At 45.9% G+C, this 18397-nt stretch overlaps 2 protein-coding genes across 5 annotated transcripts in view; both read right to left on the bottom strand.

Moving 5' to 3' along the window:
• The window catches only part of LOC116946591 (ornithine decarboxylase-like), a 42826-nt gene extending 28100 nt beyond the window's left edge, over positions 1 to 14726 (bottom strand). The window contains exons 1-7 of the mRNA XM_076069969.1: positions 11330 to 14726; positions 11086 to 11179; positions 8620 to 8702; positions 3516 to 3689; positions 1225 to 1404; positions 672 to 687; positions 144 to 462 (exon numbers count right to left, since the gene is read on the bottom strand). Coding sequence (XP_075926084.1) covers positions 144 to 462; positions 672 to 687; positions 1225 to 1404; positions 3516 to 3689; positions 8620 to 8702; positions 11086 to 11122 — 809 coding nt within the window. The 5' untranslated portion in view covers positions 11123 to 11179; positions 11330 to 14726. The remainder of the gene's footprint in view (positions 1 to 143; positions 463 to 671; positions 688 to 1224; positions 1405 to 3515; positions 3690 to 8619; positions 8703 to 11085; positions 11180 to 11329) is intronic.
• Positions 14727 to 14905: 179 nt separating this feature from the next.
• Positions 14906 to 18397, bottom strand: part of LOC116946592 (ornithine decarboxylase-like) — a 36803-nt gene continuing 33311 nt past the window's right edge. For all 4 annotated transcript variants that reach the window (XM_076070062.1, XM_032961649.2, XM_076070063.1 and 1 more), the window contains one exon: positions 14906 to 18394. In XM_076070062.1, coding sequence (XP_075926177.1) covers positions 18325 to 18394 — 70 coding nt within the window. In that variant the 3' untranslated portion in view covers positions 14906 to 18324. The remainder of the gene's footprint in view (positions 18395 to 18397) is intronic.

The following is an 18397-nucleotide window of genomic DNA, read 5'->3' as shown; positions in this document are numbered from 1 at the left end:
CCACCCTTCCATTATCTTGAACGCACTGGATACGATGAACACACCACCACGGCAACAGACGGAGGTGGCAAGTGGTTCAGCCGATGCAAAATATCTCTCCGTTATAACCGACGACGCGAAACACTCCATAATTTTGCGCTCACCTGACCCCCACGACAAGTAGACCTAGGCCAAATGCCGTCTCCAGCAGCTCACGGCTCAACTCGGGGCTGACTCCGAACTTATTGCTCATCCTGTACACAGACCTTGAGTCGTTGGTGAGGATTCTTAACACGAGCCTGAAGGGATCAGAAGATGCGTGATATGGGTGGGGAAGCATCAGCATGAAGTGGGTAACGATGCTTTGAGATATTGAGCGATCCCCATCAACCACCGTTCCACATCGTGACTCCTTAGCTGTAAGGCCCCAGCAGAGCCTCGCACCACTGGGCAGGCCTAAGGACGACACCCAGTAGTGGAGGTCTAGAGGTCGAGGTCAGGAGGGAGTCACACGGTAGACAACTAAGCAAGCCCAAACATTGGGTGGGAGCAGGTGGAAAGTTATGAACACAAAACGTGAATTAATAAAAGTGAATAATAAATGGAAAGAGAAAACAGGAAAAGCACAGGGTTAGCTGGCACAGCCTAGACCCCAGCAGGCAAAAAGTAATGCAGTTAAAAACAGGCACGACCTTCCACAGAGGGTGGCTGGCTCCGTGCTCACACAAGGCATTGGGGGAGCCCTGATCTAGCAAGCTGCGATCCCAACTCAGTCTTAAGTTAGTTTGATCCTAATCAGAAAATCCATCGGTCCATCCATCGTTTTATCAATGAAGTCAGTATCAGAATCTTTATTTCGACTGGAGGAATCCGATGAGCTATGAAGCTTTTTTTCACAGATGTCCAGTATAGAAGTGCAAAATATAGGAAAAGGTTAATTGTGTGTCCATATCCAAAGTCAAAGTCACAATGTTGGTTCACGTTAAAATGCGTAATCACGGGTAGGCCAATGAATCTCAGCAAAAGGCCAAGTTGCAGAGCTTGCGTATCCGTCAATCCAATGCGTCTGTCTACAAGGTGAAAAAGTAGTAAAGAAACGTCGTGATTTTTGTTATTTTATTTTTACCTACGTGACTTTACCGAATAGAACCTAAGAGTATGGATCCTTGCAGTTACGAAAGCTTCAAATCTAGAATTAGTAAAGTTTGTTCACAAAGCCGATTTTGCCCATCCATTCGCGTTTGCCTTCAACCTGGCGTTGGGGTTGATGCGGGCGATCTTGTGCAGCTCAGCATCGCTGTCGAACGTCATGAGGTCGACGCCGTACTTGGCCGCGTAGCGCAAGTGCGACGCTTGCTTGCAGGGGTTTGCATAGATGATGCGGTCAGCACTCACGCCAATGCTCTGCACCAGCGCTATCTCCTCCTGCACGCGCGAACAACCATGAACGAGCAACTATTATCAACACGCGAACAACTATTGCGAACAACTATTGTTCGCGTGTCGCTACTGTCGCGAACCATTAAATGCAGGTTAAATGAGTTATCGTCATGTTTAAAAAAATCTGACGGAATTAATATATTATTGCAATTTTAACTCATACACTATGTTTTAAAAATGTATTTATTATTCAGGGATTTGTACACCTTTACTGTATTTTGCACTCATATCTATTTTTGTATGTTTTTGTTGTAGCGTTCTGACCCGCCCCTACTGGACATCGGTGAAAAAGAGCTTCATAGCTCATTGCATTCCTCCAATATAAATAAAGATTCTGATTCTGAAAAAAACATCATGATAATCATCATAAATGAATAGCAGTGTTTATAATCGTCATTAGATACTCCATGTAATAATAATTATGATCATAATTTGCAATAAGGTTCATTATTAATACAAAAAAATGATATGGTATTTTGAGTAAATGTTATGAAATGTACGGTTATAATTTCATGACAAGTTTATTCAGCGATTTTATTTGCTATGTGTGTACGGACAGTCCTCGGACCTACGCCAGGTTACATTACTGGAAAATGTGCCGTAGGTCGAAATGATGCAGGTCGAGACCCATTTTCCCACAGGAACAATGCTACAATAGGGGGTTACGTTCCTGATCAAGGGTTGAAACTTTTTATGGATAAAATTACAAATAGTTTTTAAATCAACTAACAGTCATATTTAAAGTAGAATATTAGTGTTTCCACAGCAGCAGCAACTGCCATTCGCCACTCATTGGCGGTGATGTCACCATGGCGCTTGTGCCACGCTAGGTGCACTTTGAGGCCACGTGAAGTGTCGAAGGCTCGCTGGCAGGAAGTCACAAAACAGACCAAGGTGTTATGGGCTGAGTCAGTGAGATGACGTACAAATGCATCAGCTATGCTTCGCTACTGTGTCAAAATGCTACGAGCCGTCTCGCGCTTCGATCGTTGATGTGAGCGTCGCTCGTTTGCCCTCCGTTGTTGTTAGAGGGCGAATGCCTCTAAATGCCCGGCAGCATCCTTCACGAGCCTCCGCCACAGAAGCCGATTTTAACACCACAAGTAGCTGTCACCAGCAAGTCCACTCAGCTCCACATCCTCTTATACCACATCAGGCCATCTCTCCTCTAGCCCGTGCTGCGCCCGGTTAGCCCCCTCTATCCAGCCAAACAGAAGCTGCTTGGGCATACGGTGGCTGGGCATATGGGCTACATGAGCTAGCAAATGCAGCCTCACCTGCCGGAGGAGCTCACTGATGGAACCGTGTTCAGATCTTTCAAGTATTTGTGAGCTCCTCACACAATCCAGCCTGGATAAACCCAGGGTGGATCGCAGGGAAGCCAGCCTAAATGTTTTGACCTAGCCAGATGTTCATTTAAAAAGGTCCACGATTTCTAAGCATACAGCAGGGAGGGCAAAACTATGACCAATAAGATATCAGGCTACATATGTAGCAAAAGGCGAGTCAGCTTCGACACAACGTTATGTAACCAATAAAAAGATCACGTCTCTTGACTGATATGGAATGTGACCTCTGCTCCCAAACTGGAACGAGTCAAAAGCACATTTCCCAGGTATATGAACTCCTCCACTCTCTCCAAAAATGCCCCATCACTCAAGGAGATTGTTTGATGACATAAAATACCAAAGAAGATGCTTTTCTTTGGCGAGGCAAATTGTAAGGCCCCACCGCTTAGTGGCACACTAGATTCAGGAGCAGACTCCAACTCCTTTCAGAGTGATGTTTGGACCCGGTGTGCATCCATGATGTTGTGTGGAAGCGCTGATGCCTGAACAGTGCTTTGGCGATTACAAGCTGCACTTAAGTCGAGCAGCCTCCTACTGTTATTGAGCTTCTCTGGTCCATGCCTTCCAATTACTTAAACTGAGGTTTCTGCTTCATGATCCACTCGGGAATTAATGTCACCCACCACGATTACTCTATCCCTAGGTGGCACCTTAGCCAGCACCTGGGACAGGTCATCGAAGGCATCCAAACGCAGAACACACACACACTGACCACACACAAACTGACCACACACAAACACAACGTACCTTGCTGGCGCAGTCAAAGCCAGCACCCAGCGTGGCGAGGATGTGTACGATGGTCTGAGTGCTGTTGCACTTGACAGCATAGAAGGGCCGCACACGTGGAAGGGTGCTGAGCCAGCGCAGGTGCTTCCTCACGATGTCCCCCAGGTCCACCACGTAGAAGGCTTCCTTCTCGGCCTGGCAGGTCCGCACAAAGACAGAGACCCCTCGTATAGCCTTAGCAGAATGTTGGGGCGAGTGCTGTTAGTGAGCACCTATGCAGGCCAGCACGGCACACGAGGGGGTGGATGGCCGACGCCTAGAGGCTGACCGAAACTGAATTTCTGGTTTCGGCCAAAACCGAAACCAGACCGAAAGTTAAAAATTGACTTTCGGCCGAAACCGAAGCTGAAACCGAAAGTTTAACTACACTTTTGGCCGAGACCGAAACAGAAAGGTATATCACCGAAGTTACCGAATACATGATTTATGAAATATGTCATGATGCAATGCTACTTTAATTAAAAATAAATCTAGAACGAATCATTCAGAGCCTGCAGTAAGAGTCGTGTTACTTACTTAGTAATTATATCCGAACAAACGAATGTTGTAGTTAAGAAACAACATTTTTTCCGCACTGAGCCAGTTAGGCTGCCGTCTATTGACTGGTCGTATATACATTAGCAGACCATGGTTGCGGCTGTATCCTCGCTCCCAAGCTGCTGCTGACGTGTGTGTGTTTGTGTACATGTGTTTGTGTGTACGTGTGTGTGTATGTGTGTACTGTGTGTGTACGTGTGTGTGTATGTGTGTGTTTGCAGCCTATCGCATAGGATTGCCTAGCGCCGACTGACCGGCCGATAGGCAGAGTGATAGACGTAGCATTAGCGTTATATTCTAAAAATAGATCTTCGGTTGACGAATGACGACTGAAAGTCGATATCTAAAAATAGATTTTCGGTTGACGAATGACGACTGAAAGTCGATATCAGTTTCGGCCGAAACCGAAACCAGACCGAAAGTAAAAAAATGATTTGCGGCCGAAACCAAAAGTATGCCGAAAGAGGCCATTTTCCAACTTTCGGCGTTGAAACCGAAACCGAATTTCGGTCGGCCTCTACCAACGCCACACCCAGTCGCCTTTGTCTCCCAAATGCTGATTGTAACACTATACCAGGTACTCATTTTAATACTGAGTCCATCTAGGGGTGGCCCAGGACTGGTCATGAGCGGGAATGAAACAGGCATGCACACACACGCATGTCCAAGTGATTCGCTGCTGTTGCAGAGGATCATGGTTCAAATCCAGCAGCCGCCTTGGTTAATCCTGCAGTGTGTTTATTAACGGTAAAATTACTATGCTGCCGTCAGCTTCACAATCGATGTTAAACGTTCCGTGATGTAATTTGTAAGAGAAGGCCTTTGAGTGCCAACGTGAAACCCTTTTTTTCAGGTTGCATTTTTAAATGGGTAATGTACTCCACAGTCGGGTGATGATAGCTATATGCACATGGCCTGTGATCCAGCACTGTGGTAGCAAGGGTTGGTGGATCGCACAAATGTTGTCAAACTCCCTTCCCATGGGCGTTGAAGAGCCATACCCTGGCTTAACCAGGTGAAGGGGATACAGCAAAGTGCAGACGAATATAATGTGTCTATTCTCGATGGCTTAGAGTATTGCTCCCTCGCATGTATGAGCTTTCGCCAGGCATTCCGATTTCCTCTTACATGTGTAGTGTTCTAATTCACAGACACTAGTAGGAGGTACTCTCCCTTTTATTCCGGCCTTCACAGCCTTCGGGGATAACTACATACCGGGTCACGACAGCCAACATGCTGCCAGACCCACAGCTTGAAAAGGGCGAAGATCACGACGACGACGACGGCATGATGAGTTCCATTCCAGATTGTAGCAGCCCCGACTGTGAGTCAGAGCTCGCCTTTTATCCTGCCCAGCGTGGCCAGGCTCCACCCTCGGCCCCGCACCCCTCTGGATCCCCCAGAGGGCTCCGTGCCTTGCCCACAGGTCCAACTGGTAGAACGGGCTGTTACCCCTAATGCCATTGTCTACCAATCTCCAAGCGGCACGCGCTACAGTGACATCGGGGATGTCACTGTATGGTGCCGCTTGGAGATTGTGGATTGTGGCGTGCGATGTACTTATGTCGTGGACAGCATCGTATGGGTTGCTGTGTGAGGCCGGCTCTAGCACAGCACGGCGTGCGATGCACCATCATTGCGTACACCCCGTAGGAGGGTGTAGTACCAGTCCTAGCGGGGATTGGTGAGCGCTGGGATAGTGCCAGCACCACGCATAGCGTGTAGTGCGGGCTCCCACAAGGAGCGGGAGAGTGTCAGCCCAGGGACAGGGTTGCCTTGGGCCATGGCACGCTGGTTGACCCCGTAGACACGCGATCTGGAGTGTCCACAGAGAAGGCCCCAGGTGGGGGGGGGGGGGGGGGCTAGGGGGTGATCACGTGTTCAGGGAGATCTCTCGAGAGGGATCGAGAGGGAGCTGGAATGCTCGCGAAGGTGGGTGGGGCCAAGGGCGGAGCTGGCCCCGACATGGGAGGATATAAGGTGGGTCCTTGAGAGGGACCAGGGTCGCTTCGTTCTACAAGCTGGACGCTCAAGTAGACGTGGCCCTTGAGAGCCACGTCTACTTGGGCAATGATATCATTAACTGGTATGTGTTTAGGTGTGACTGCAAAGTTTAGCCCTTTAGCTAAAACGGATTTCAGACCATCAGAAATAGAACTGTTACTGCGATTAATTACGACTTTGCTAACGTCTAGCTTTTTTGTGTGTGGGTGCGGTTTTTTGTTTGAAAGGAGGTTAAATTTGGAAATCAGGTTTTCCTTACATTTGGTCGACATAATGGTAGCTGAAGAGGCAGTCATATTGTCTACATGTTCCCAATCCGATGTAGACATTGTTGCCGTCAATGATAAGTGTGAATTGTAGAATGTCTTGTCTAACTGATCTAGTTCGGTGCGTATAAGTCTAATTTTCTCTGAGATAAGAGCTAAGCCTGTTCTGGAAAGAATTTGGTGCTCGACCAGATGACGCCAAAAGGCGTCATCTGGTCGAGCACCAATTGGGTCGAGGCTCAAAAGAAAGCCGTCCCTATTTATCATAGTATGTTTTTTGTTTGCATTTGACTGCAGGTATTGTGGTTAATGTAGACATGAATCCTTGTAAAAAAGGTTTCAGTTTTGTTGCTGGAAAAAAGGGGAAAACCCTATTATTGCCTTTTAATTGTACAGCCATTTCCACTTCTCACTGGTTGTATGTCAAACTTTAGGTATCTTATAATTTTACAGCCATTTTCGTAGTTTCCATTTTAGGTTTCAAGAAATTGGTCTGTAATTGATGTCTTGCATCGCCTCCCCTCGGAAAAAACCCCGCCGCCAGAAAACCAAAAGGGTTGTTTATCTACTTTTGTGCAGTTTAACAAAAGGTGGCTTAACTCAGCCCTCCCACCCACCCACGTCCCTTTCTGGCTCCTCCCCCCCCCCCCCCCTGACCTATACATAATCCAAGTCGTCTTGGAACTGTGCACTTGACAGATATTCTGCTGTGACTGTTCCACCTGAAGACGGAAGCTTGTGTTGCCTCCAAAACGTCGTGATTTAATTGTTCTATTTTATTTTATTTTACCTACGTGACTTTACCGAAAAAAAAACAAAAAGTATGAATACTTGCTCACAAAAACTTCAAATCTAGAATTAAAGACCTCTATTGGGAGGATTTTCACCTATCTGTTAGAGCTTTTAACAGACAACGAGATAAAAAGTCACAGCTCATCGAGACGCTGACCTTCCTCAAAAGATGCCGCGACAACAATGTAATACCCATCTCTTTTACACTCACATCTGCTGCTGTATCTTCACCGAACTCTAAACGGATTCTGTTAAGGCTAGCCTATCACTAATCTCAGAGAGGATAAGAGTACTCCGATTTGAACTCGATAGTTTATACAGGAATCTCCTACAATCTAATTGAATGTTAACACAAAAAATGTCCCCTTCTGATTGGAACCACGTTGACAACATGACGGCTGCCTCTGCTGATTCACTGTCAGTCAAATGCAAAGCTAACTTGATCGCTAAATTCAACCGCCTATCAAAGAAGAACCCAGGACCACACATCATAAAACTAGACGTTAACAAAATCGTTATTAATCAGAGTAACATCCCGATTTCTGACAACCTGAAAACAGTAATGTCTAAAGGACTACATTTTGCTGTCACCCCTAAACATATACCAGTAGAGGATATCATCTCTCAGGTTGATGTATCCCTCAAAGGTATAGGACACATCCAAGCAGACGTTGCAAGAGCTGAGATAGCCACTATTCTTAAAAATGCTAAGAAACCCACTAGCAACATCAGCAAAAACGAGCGATCTGAACTCGCGAATTTAAAAAAGAGAGATGATATACTCATTGTTTTTTTTCGGTAAAGTCACATATGTAGAAATACCATAAAATTAAATTAAAATAAAGAGATGACATAGTCATCCTCTCGGCCGACAAAGGCAATGCCACTGTCATTATGGATAAAATCTCATACAACAACAAAATCCAGGACCTACTCAATGATGGGAGTTACTCAAAAATTAAAAATGATTCTACTAACAGTCTAACGATAAAAACCAACAACATCATCACTAGTTCGACGTCCCTAATCGAACCAACCAAACGTCCCTCCCTAAAACCCTCCACTGCAAGACCTCCCAGATTCTATGGTCTTCCCAGGATCCATAAAGAAGGTACCCCACTACGACCCATCGTGTCCACGATCAACTCCCCTACCTACAAGCTAGCCCGCTTTCTGTCAGATACTCTGCTTCCCTTCACTGGCAGGACCACCTCAGTAGTACTTAACTCAACCCAATTGGTTTCTATGGTCAAAGACATTGTACTATCTCCTGACAATATCCTCGTCAGCTTTGATGTGGTCTCTCTTTTCACCAAGGTCCCAGTACCTGATACCATAACAATTAGAATAACAGAGGGGATGGGGGTGAATATTAAAATAAAATATGAAATGAAATGTCAGTGTAAAACATGACTTTTCCTCTAACATCCCCTACTATCGGCTCGCAAGGGAAGCTGTGTTCTTACCATGGCCTCACCCTCACTAATGGATCTCACCACCTCTACCAGGTCAGTGCCATCGTCCAGCACCTGCAGGATTCTGTCCTCTCCTGTGGGCACGAGAGTGGCATCAGTGGTAAATTGTCACTTTATGTTTCATCATTTTAAAATGTGAGCAAGCAAATATCAACAATCTGAAATAAAAAAAAAATAATTTAATCAGCAACAGCATGATAAAGGCATAATTTATTCAAAACATGTCAGTGGCAGCATGATCAAATTGCACTATTATGTAATGCATCGTCATGTTAGCGTCGTAACGGACAAGAACGATCATGCCATGGTGTTATGTATCACTGTCGAGAAATATGCGAGCCTGCAGCTGCAGCATTCCCCGTAGGCTCCGATGAGACGTCACCTTATCCCCTCCCCCCCCCATTTTCTACAAAGCACCCCCTTTTTACCAACCCATTAAGGGACCCACTGCCTCGACCTCCCTCTTCACCCACCCCAGCGTCACCTTTAGCGTCCATACCACGAGGAAGCCAGCTCAGCCACCCACCCTTCCCAGGTTTGTCCTCTCCGTTCCCCCTCCCCCCACTTCTGAGGCTCCTTTGCGGGGAAGTTGTAAAGAATATGGTCCCAATTGTTGTCTTCCTGAAGTTACGGAGTTTCAAACCGTTGCGTTTAGTGAAGGCAATTGACCGCATGTCACAAAGCAGGTCGTTTGCGATGAAGAATGGAGCGCTCGTAAAGCGCGTCTCGCCTGAATTCCATTTCAATCGATTGAAATAGTTTTAAATAGAAGTTCCTAGGTTATATTCCCGACTTAGACGCCATGCTGTGTGAACCTTTGCACGTTTTCCCCCTGTATAAGAGGGTATTGGCCAAAACATCCCAATGCTGAAAAGTAGCTGCACATTTTTCAATTGGCAGCTACCTCCTTAAAACGATCTTTGAGACTCAAGTGGGGTGTTTCCTTTATAACCATGCGTAACAATGGTGGTGATAATGATAATCCCTACTGACTAACACAGGTGGGTAAAGCATCACGACCGACTTGGCTTGGACTCCGCCTGTCTACACTGGGCAATCGAGCAAATTATTTCTTGCACAGGAATAATACATAACGGAATTATCAATATGATTTAGTAAAAACGAATACGCTTTACTTTTTCCAGCAATAATGCAGGTGTTAAGATGCTGCCTTTGTGCTGTTCGCCTTTTGGCGTTCTCTGGTCCAACACTTGTGAAACCAGTCCCCCAGAGGCCAATCCGTTTAAAAGATAATGCGTACATTATCAAAGAATGTTCGCATGTTTTACCACAAGCATGTGTAGTTAAAGCAGATTTGATGCCTTGCCTATTTGGTGTTTTACCATCTTAACACCTCCAGTATTAGAAATAGGTTTTACCCTTTTAACTGGCACAAAAAACTGACACCTTTATTCAAGGCATCATGTTTGCAATAACCACAACACAAGCAGTCGTACGCCTTTTGGCGTCTTCTGGTCCAACACCAGTGGAGACTAGGCTCTAAGAAAAGCCGTCTCGTGTGTGGACCAATCGAATTCAAGGACAGTGCATATTATTATCAGAGTTGTCTCTTTTGTTTGCATTTTGACTGCTTGTGTTGTGGTTATTGCAAGCATGATGCATTGAATAAAAGTGTCAGTTTTTGTGCCAGTTAAAAAGGTAAACCCTATTTCTATATCTTGTTACTGGCAAAGGAGGTATCATAATGTAAACCTCCAGTATTATTGCAGGAAAGGGTAAATCGTATTCTTTTTTCGTTATCTCGATATGAGCTGAGCTTCGAGAAGATTCGTTATTTGGTGATGCCGCTGCTGCGGTGACCAGTAGTACCCAAGCACAAATAGCAACAGAAAAACGAAGCACATTCGTTTAAATATTGGCAGATACCGTATGTTAAATTTACCTTCTGCTGCTTCTTACGTATTGAATGATTATATTATGTTTTAATATTCTTTGGTTCTTTCGGTAATATGAAAGACTGCCAATAAGCTCACCGAGGTTAAGAACCAAGCTACAGTTTACATTATAGACTGCCAGTACACTAACGCAGCATAATAACCATTGCTACAGTCTACATTATAGATTGCCAGTACACTCACTCTGATTAAGAACTAGGTTACAGTCTACATTGTGTTTTTATTTGTTATTATTTTGTATTCATTTTATTTTAGTATTCTTCTTCTATATTTGTGACTTTACCGAAAGAACCAAAGAATATGAATTCCTGCAGTCACTAAATTTTTAAGTAAAAATTTCAGTTTTAATAGTTGATATATTTGACGTATTTCTTATCATGTAACGATAACGGTAATAAAAATAACACGAATAACAAACAAAAAAAACCTGCATGTACCACCGCGCGTTATTGACGATTTACAAGCTAGTGTCAACGACATGGAGTTGGACTTGTGTGTTGTCGAATTGATTGTCTGTTGTGTGCTTGAATGACTGCTGTACCTGTAACAGCAGAACCGGAGACCTCTTTAGCAGTCATCGTGGAATTCCTTCTACCGGCAACAGTCACAGAAGTAGACCCACGTTCCTGGTGACACTACGGGTTATAAGCCGACAAATACAATCGATTATGTAACCCCCCCTGCTAAATTAGCCCCCCTCATAAATATCGCGGTGTGTTACGGCAGCTCTGGAAACGCCCTTGGCGTTTATTTGTCGACGCAGCGCGACGCTCCGTATCACCTACCTCTTCCAGGGAGCCGAGTTCCACCAGCGGGGAGTGGGGTGGGGGGCGGCGTCTCCAGCACCGCGCTCGCTGCCTCTGTCATCTCCGGGTGGGCCGACAACCCTAGCTGCTCGGCTGCCTCAGCCACCGCTCTCAGAGTCCGCTCCATGAAGGGATCTCGTGCAGTGGCCGTGACATTCAAGATGGGCTCCTTCTCGAGAGAGAGAGAGAGAGGTTTTGCCCTGGCTGGTGTCTGTGTAGTATGTATCTGACGAGGCACACGCTGATGTCTGGAGGCACCACGATTTATTAACACTTTAACAGGCCTACAAGTTAACCGTCATCACCATCATCATGGGCCTTTGTGTCTCGAGAGACAATTCTTTTTGCGCCTCACGAGGTCAGCTGTAGGTTTTGCAGCGCCTGGAATGACTTAGTAGGCCAATCCTTGAGTGATAATCCTTGCCACAGCAGTTGCTGAAGTGAATGCGGTGGCAGCTCCAGAGGTGTTTGTTGCTTTTTTCTTGACGTCGCTCCCCCTTGGTCTGCCAAGCGGTGCGTCTTTTCTCCTCGCCTCTCCTGAGACCTGTCTTCACAGCCTCCTGCCAGCTGAGTCGGTCGCCGGCAGATTTCTCCCAGTCATTTGGATTGATGTCGCAGCTCTTCATGTGCCGTTTACAGACATCTTTGAAGCGCAGGACTGGGCGACCGGTGACCCGTGTGCCTGATGCCAGCTCGCCGTACAAGACATCCTTGGGTATTCTGCCATCCTGCATGCGGCGCACGTGTCCAAGCCATCTCAGGCGCCTATGACCGAGTAGAGAGTACATGCTGGGAATGTTGGCCAAGTTGAGAACTGAGGTGTTGGGAATGCGATCTTGCCATCTGATACCGAGGATGCGCCTGAGACATCGGAGGCGGAATGTGTTTAGTCGATGTTCTTGATGGGCATATGTTGTCCAGGACTCAGACCCATAGAGGAGGGTGCTAAGGACGCAGGCCCGATACACTTGTACTTTGGTGTTGAACGTTAGGGATTTGTTCTCCCACACTCTTTTAGTCAACCTGAACATAGCTGTTGACGCCTTCCCAATGCGCTTGTCAATTTCTGTGACAAGGGACAAATTGTAGGTGATTGGTAGAACCCAAGTAGGTGAAGTCCTGAACGACTTCCAGGGTGTAGCTGCCAATGTTTATGGAAGGGGTGTCTCTGACATCCTGGCCCATGACATTGGTCTTTTTTAGACTGATTTGCAGGCCAAAGTTGTTGCAGGCATCGGCAAGGTGGTCGATGAGTGTCTGCAAACCTTGTTCTGTCTGAGCTGTCAGCACAGCATCATCAGCGAATAGGAGTTCTCTGATGAGGACTTTGCGGACTTTAGTTTTGGATCTGAGACGGCCAAGGTTGAATAATTTGCCATCAGATCTTGTATGAAGAAAGACTCCCTCTTCTGCTGTCCCAAAGGCATGTGTGAGCATAAGTGAGAAAAAGATGCCAATCAGTGTTGGGGCAAGCACGCACCCCTGCTTTACACCGCTGAGTATGGGAAATTCCTCTGAGGTGGTGCCGCTGTGCTGTATTGTTCCTTTCATGTTGTCATGGAAAGAGGAGATGACTGCCAGCAGCTTCGGTGGACAGCCGATCACTTTGAGGACTACTGATGAGGCCAAAGGCTTTTGTAAGATCAATGAATGCCAAGTACAGGGGCATTCTCTGTTCTCGACGTTTCTCCTGTAGCTGACGCAAGGAGAAGAGTATGTCAATTGTAGACCTTCCTGCTCTGAAGCCACACTGAGCCTCAGGATACGTCCTCTCAGCTAGTATATGTAACCTGCTGAGGACCACACGGGCAAAGGTTTTCCCCACAATGCTCAGCAGGGAGATGCCGCGGTAGTTATTGAAGTCGCCATGGTCACCCTTGTTTTTTATATAGGGTGATGATGTTGGAGTCTCTCATGCCTTGAGGCATTGCTCCTTCTTCCCAGCACTGGCAGATAAGTTCATGTAGTTTTGTGAGGACGGCGGGTTTTGCACATTTCAGTACCTCAGGTGTGATGCTGTCCTGTCCCGGTGACTTGCCGCTGGCTAGTGAGTTGATGGCGTTGTCAAGTTCCTTCAAGGTTGGAACATTGTCCAGTTCGTGTATCGTTGGTACGGGCTTTACAGCAGCAAGGGCAGCTTCTGACACACTGTTGTCTCACGAGTAGAGCTCTGAGTAGTGTTTTACCCACCTGGCCATTTGCTCTTGTTTATCAGTGATGATGGCCCCTGTGCTGGATTTAAGGGGGGCAATCCTCCTGATGTTTGGACCAAAGGCTGTCTTGATGCGTTCATACATGGCACGGATATTGCCAGTATCAGAGGCGAGTTGGATCCTACTACTGAGGTTCACCCAGTAGTTGTTGGCGCAGCGTCTGGCGGTCGTTTGCACTGTGAGCAGTTTTCAGAGCCCTTAATGATTCTGTACTTGGGACTTTCTTGTACTTCAGGAGCGCCATGTGTTTGGCTTGGAGGATGGGTTCCAATATAGCCAGGTGTTCTCAAACCAGTCTGTGTTCCGCCTTGTCTGCTTGCCGAAGGTATTTATGGCTGCATTGAAGATGGCGTCTCTAATGTATGCCCACTATGTTTCCACGCTTCCATCTGGTGTGGCGTGTAGGGACTGCTCAAGGCTGTGTTGGAATAATTGAGTGAGCTCTGGGAGGGATGTCTTGGCAGAGTTGATGCGTAGGTAGTGCTTTTGTTTGAGTCCGTGTATCTTTTTGGGGCGAATTCTGACCTTGCTGGATACCAGCGAGTGATCGCATGAATTTTAAGGACTTTTATTCCTATTTGCCGTATATGCTCGTGTTACTCTGAAGTAATCGTTTGTTCTGTTACCCAATTAACAGACGTGTTCATTGAGGGTTAAATGTATGAATCCATGAAGAATGTATGAATCCATGAAGCCTTAGTTAATCAATGAGTATTTGCTGAAGAAGGCGTACTGCCACACACCCTTGTTCCAAGACACTTCGCAATTATGTAATCTTGCTCATGAATTGATTACCGTATACTTTGCCTTCGTAACAATTTGCTTTTATTGCCTTTCGTATGAAAATAGTTGCATGAATCTTTAAGGACTTTGTCCTCTCGCCGTGAGCGTGGCCTCGCTCCGCCTCTCGCCATGCCCCTTCCTCGGTCTCTCGCGACGGAACCGGAGCCAGCATCACATGGCCCCCCGGCCCCCGTTTCTGGGCCCCCTTCACCACTCTGTGTCGGCACGTCCTCTCTCTCTCTCCGACTTGACCCTGCTTTGCGGGGCCCGCTTCTCTGACGCATCCCCGTCGGCCCCCATCGAGAGGTAAGTGCGCATTCACTCAATCGTTGTGGTAGTAGTCGGCTTATATGCCACAGAGACGCTATTTATGTCTCTACATCTGTGCTCCTGACTGGGTTGTCTGGAACTGGAAGAGCAAACTGCTGCTCGTCTCCCACCCAGTTACTCTGCTCTATATGTTCACTCCATTGTCACTCAACCTATCAAACTCGCCGTCACTGTCACCTCATCCATCACGCACACAACACACCCCTAGACTGTGTTAAACAATGGCAACTCCCATATTCTGTTAATTTATTTTCCTCCAAAATACAATATTCTGCAATTTCATATTGTTCGTATCACAATGTCTTCACCGGTCAACCGCAGCTTAAAGTTTTCTCATAGACATGCCTCACTACATTTCAGAAAATGCCTTTTAGGATAGCAACTCTTTTACAAAATACATTGTAAAACTATTCATATTGTTGATTAGGTCAGGCGTTGAAACCAGTCCTTGTCCCATTACTGCTGCATCTTCTCCATCACTCACCTAAAATTTTAAATCATTCAGCATGAAACCTCTTTGCTGATTACATCGACATGCGAGCGTGGCCAGTGTGGGCTTGTCTGTGACGAATTACACTTATAATTGCGCACGCTGCAACGTCTTGCATCATATGCGACGCAAGGAAACCGTTTTATATTCCGGTTCGCAGCTGCATGTGGCTATGGGTAGCCAGGTGTGGTACAGAGTTAGACTGATAACTTGAATCTAAATTGTCTTATGGTTGTTATTGTTTGACTTGCATCCCACTGGGATTTTTTTCACACAGCATTGATAAACGGTGCTTTTTCTGGAAGACTTTACTGTTTTTTCCTGGATTTTTCTGTTTGTGCATAGTCACTTTAAGATGTTTCTTGTTCATGTTTTTGTTTGTTGCGGTTGCACCCGATTGAAGAGCCGAATGGCTCACAGGGCTATACCAAATAAATTAAACTGAAAAACTGAGGTGCGTTTTTGTTGTTGTATTATAAGTGAAAGGTAATGATGATCAGGAAAGGGACCCTGATGCTCACGTGCACAAGCAGAGTACGGGGCATATCCTCAAATTCAGATTTGGGGTGGATTCCGTGCCGAGGGACTTAGCCGAGATATTGCGTGACATGGAGGGTGATGAGGATGTCTCTGGTCATGCTCCTTGGAAGAACACTTTGAAATACATTGTTGGCATTTCACAAACCTCTGGTACTCATCTGTTGTGGAGTCGCCCACATCTCAGGATGACAGAACACAACGCAGAGTATTTACTCGTCTCCGAACTTTGTTACATTTTTTTATTGTTTTCTATTTAGCCGACCTGTCCGCTCATTACGATTCACGGGAGGTGAGGGGCAAGGGCAGGCCGGCTACACTAGTATCAGGTAAATCTCCAAACGAAGTCAGAGAATGTCCAACACGATTTAGATTTCATTCAACATCAATTGTCATCACTAAAATTGCTCCTACATCCTAAAAAAACGAAGATGGGAATTTTTCTTCAAACAAAAATCCTGTTTCATTCTCTTCACCTCTTATGGATATCAGAAAACAACATAATTGAACAATCGGAGTGCTTCAAATACTTGGGTTTACTAATTGATTCAAAACTTATAATACAACCCCATATTGATAACATCTCAACGAAAATCTTGATATGTATTTTTAATATGTAGAAACAAATTGTTTTCCCGTTCAATTACGCCTGCAAATAGTTGAAGCTCTCATTCAACCACTGTTTGACGACTGTGACGCTGCTTACTGATCAGCTACTAACGAATCACCAAATCCATTAATAAAGGTGTTTTTTGGTTATATCGCGTGAATGTGTCGTTAAACCCACCACCACCCAACACAGCAAATGTTTGTCACGTAAACAAAACGTGCCAATTAGTTACTTCAGAAAACCGGTGTTGTAAAGGAAACCTGCATTTGCAATTTGACCCAAAAAAACTTAATCACAGAACAGGTCCCTGCAGGGTGGGCTGGTAGGAACATTGGAATTTTTTTTACACCCAACAGCACGAGATTTCACTTCGTTAAAGTATTGAAAGGGGACGGACGGACGGACACATTAATCTATTGCAGGCTGGTACACTCAGTTTACAACTTCGTTCCTACCAGTATAATATTGGTAATATACGATCTAACACAAAAAACGTTTATGGATATTGGTTGCAAAGTCTACGTGTCAAACAGACTAAACCCGCTTCATCAGTCTGCTCTTGGATTTGCACTGGATGTACCCATACAGGACACACCATTGTGACCTCCACTTAAAATCCAATCTCACATCACTTGATGCAAGAATACATCTACATGGGGTCCTGTTCTTCCATAACAATTCTTATTGGCAAATCTGCACTATACTTTTATCCAATTCGTTTACCCCATTGTTGAATCCAAGAACCCTAAGACGTCCATCTAATTGCCTTTTAACTATCCCAAGAGCAAGAATTGGAATAGGTGACAAAGCATTTGCCCATGCAGCACCAACGTTTTGGAACAACAACCTTGTTTCTTCTCTTTGAAATATTCCTTCAAAAAACAATCTGAAGCAGAAGATTAGTGCTGGATACAGCCACATTTGCCAATGTAATTTATAACTTTGATTCTTAACAATGTATTGATAGTCCCATTGCAATGTACAATTTTATTGAGGAACTATGTGTTGTCTTGATATGGTCTGGGACTGTTTTTGCTGTTGTTTTACTGCCTTTCCCAAGCTTGGGAATTGATGTACTTATGCAACTTCAAATAACCCTCAATTATTTGTCCCACCATCTTCCTTCCAATGTGTGTACATCGTAACTCGACAGACGTTTATCGTTACATTTATGGGGAAATTGTTTCCGCGTAACGTGGCACTCTTCAGGAACACATTTATCGCATCAAGCGAGGATTCAGTGTATATGTGTGGGTCTCTCGGTGCCCATTGCCCGGTCTCTCTGTGCTTAGTGCCCGGTCTCTTGGTGCCCGGCCTCTTGGTGCTTAGTGCCCGGTCTCTTGGTGCCCGGTCTCTCTGTGCTTAGTGCCTGGTCTCTTAGTGCTCCGTCTCTTAGTGCCTGGTCTCTTCGTGCCCGGTCTCTTAGTGCCCGGTCTCTTAGTGCCCGGTCTCTTAGTGCCCGGTCTCTCTGTGCTTAGTGCCTGGTCTCTTAGTGCCAGGTCTCTTAGTGCCCGGTCTCTTAGTGCCTGGTCTCTTAGTGCCCGGTCTCTTAGTGCCCGGTCTCTTAGTGCCCGGTCTCTTCGTGCCCGGTCTCTCTGTGCTTAGTGCCTGGTCTCTTAGTGCCTGGTCTCTTCGTGCCCGGTCTCTTGGTGTCCGGCCTCTTGGTGCCCGGTCTCTTGGTGCCCGGTCTCTCTGTGTTTAGTGCCTGGTCTCTTCGTGCCCGGTCTCTTAGTGCCCGGTCTCTTGGTGCCCGGTCTCTTGGTGCCCGGTCTCTTGGTGCCCGGTCTCTTGGTGTCCGGTCTCTTGGTGCCCGGCCTCTTGGTGCCCGGTGCTTGTTCGACGTGCCCATTTGCTCAGTCTCTCGGCGCCCATTTCCCGTAAAAACCCATGTTTGTCGCCTGGTAATTAATTGATTTTGACGAGGCATTGTTGCAAGTACTACACGATTTACATCAATACGTGTTACTATGTGAAATTATTAAATGTGCTCAAGCATCTTGGTAAATGTAGTTTATTTGCCATTTTTAAAGTTGTGGGATGACATTGATTCCTGGTCTTTACTTTCTTTGACCAGCAAAGACCTG

The sequence above is a fragment of the Petromyzon marinus genome, chromosome 27 (assembly GCF_048934315.1).
Source record: "Petromyzon marinus isolate PM22_M1 ecotype Great Lakes invasive population chromosome 27, UKy_Petmar_22M1.pri1.0, whole genome shotgun sequence".
Classification (NCBI taxonomy): domain Eukaryota; kingdom Metazoa; phylum Chordata; class Hyperoartia; order Petromyzontiformes; family Petromyzontidae; genus Petromyzon; species Petromyzon marinus.
Note: the sequence above shows the minus strand (reverse complement) of the source record. Positions and strands in the feature narration are given on the sequence as shown.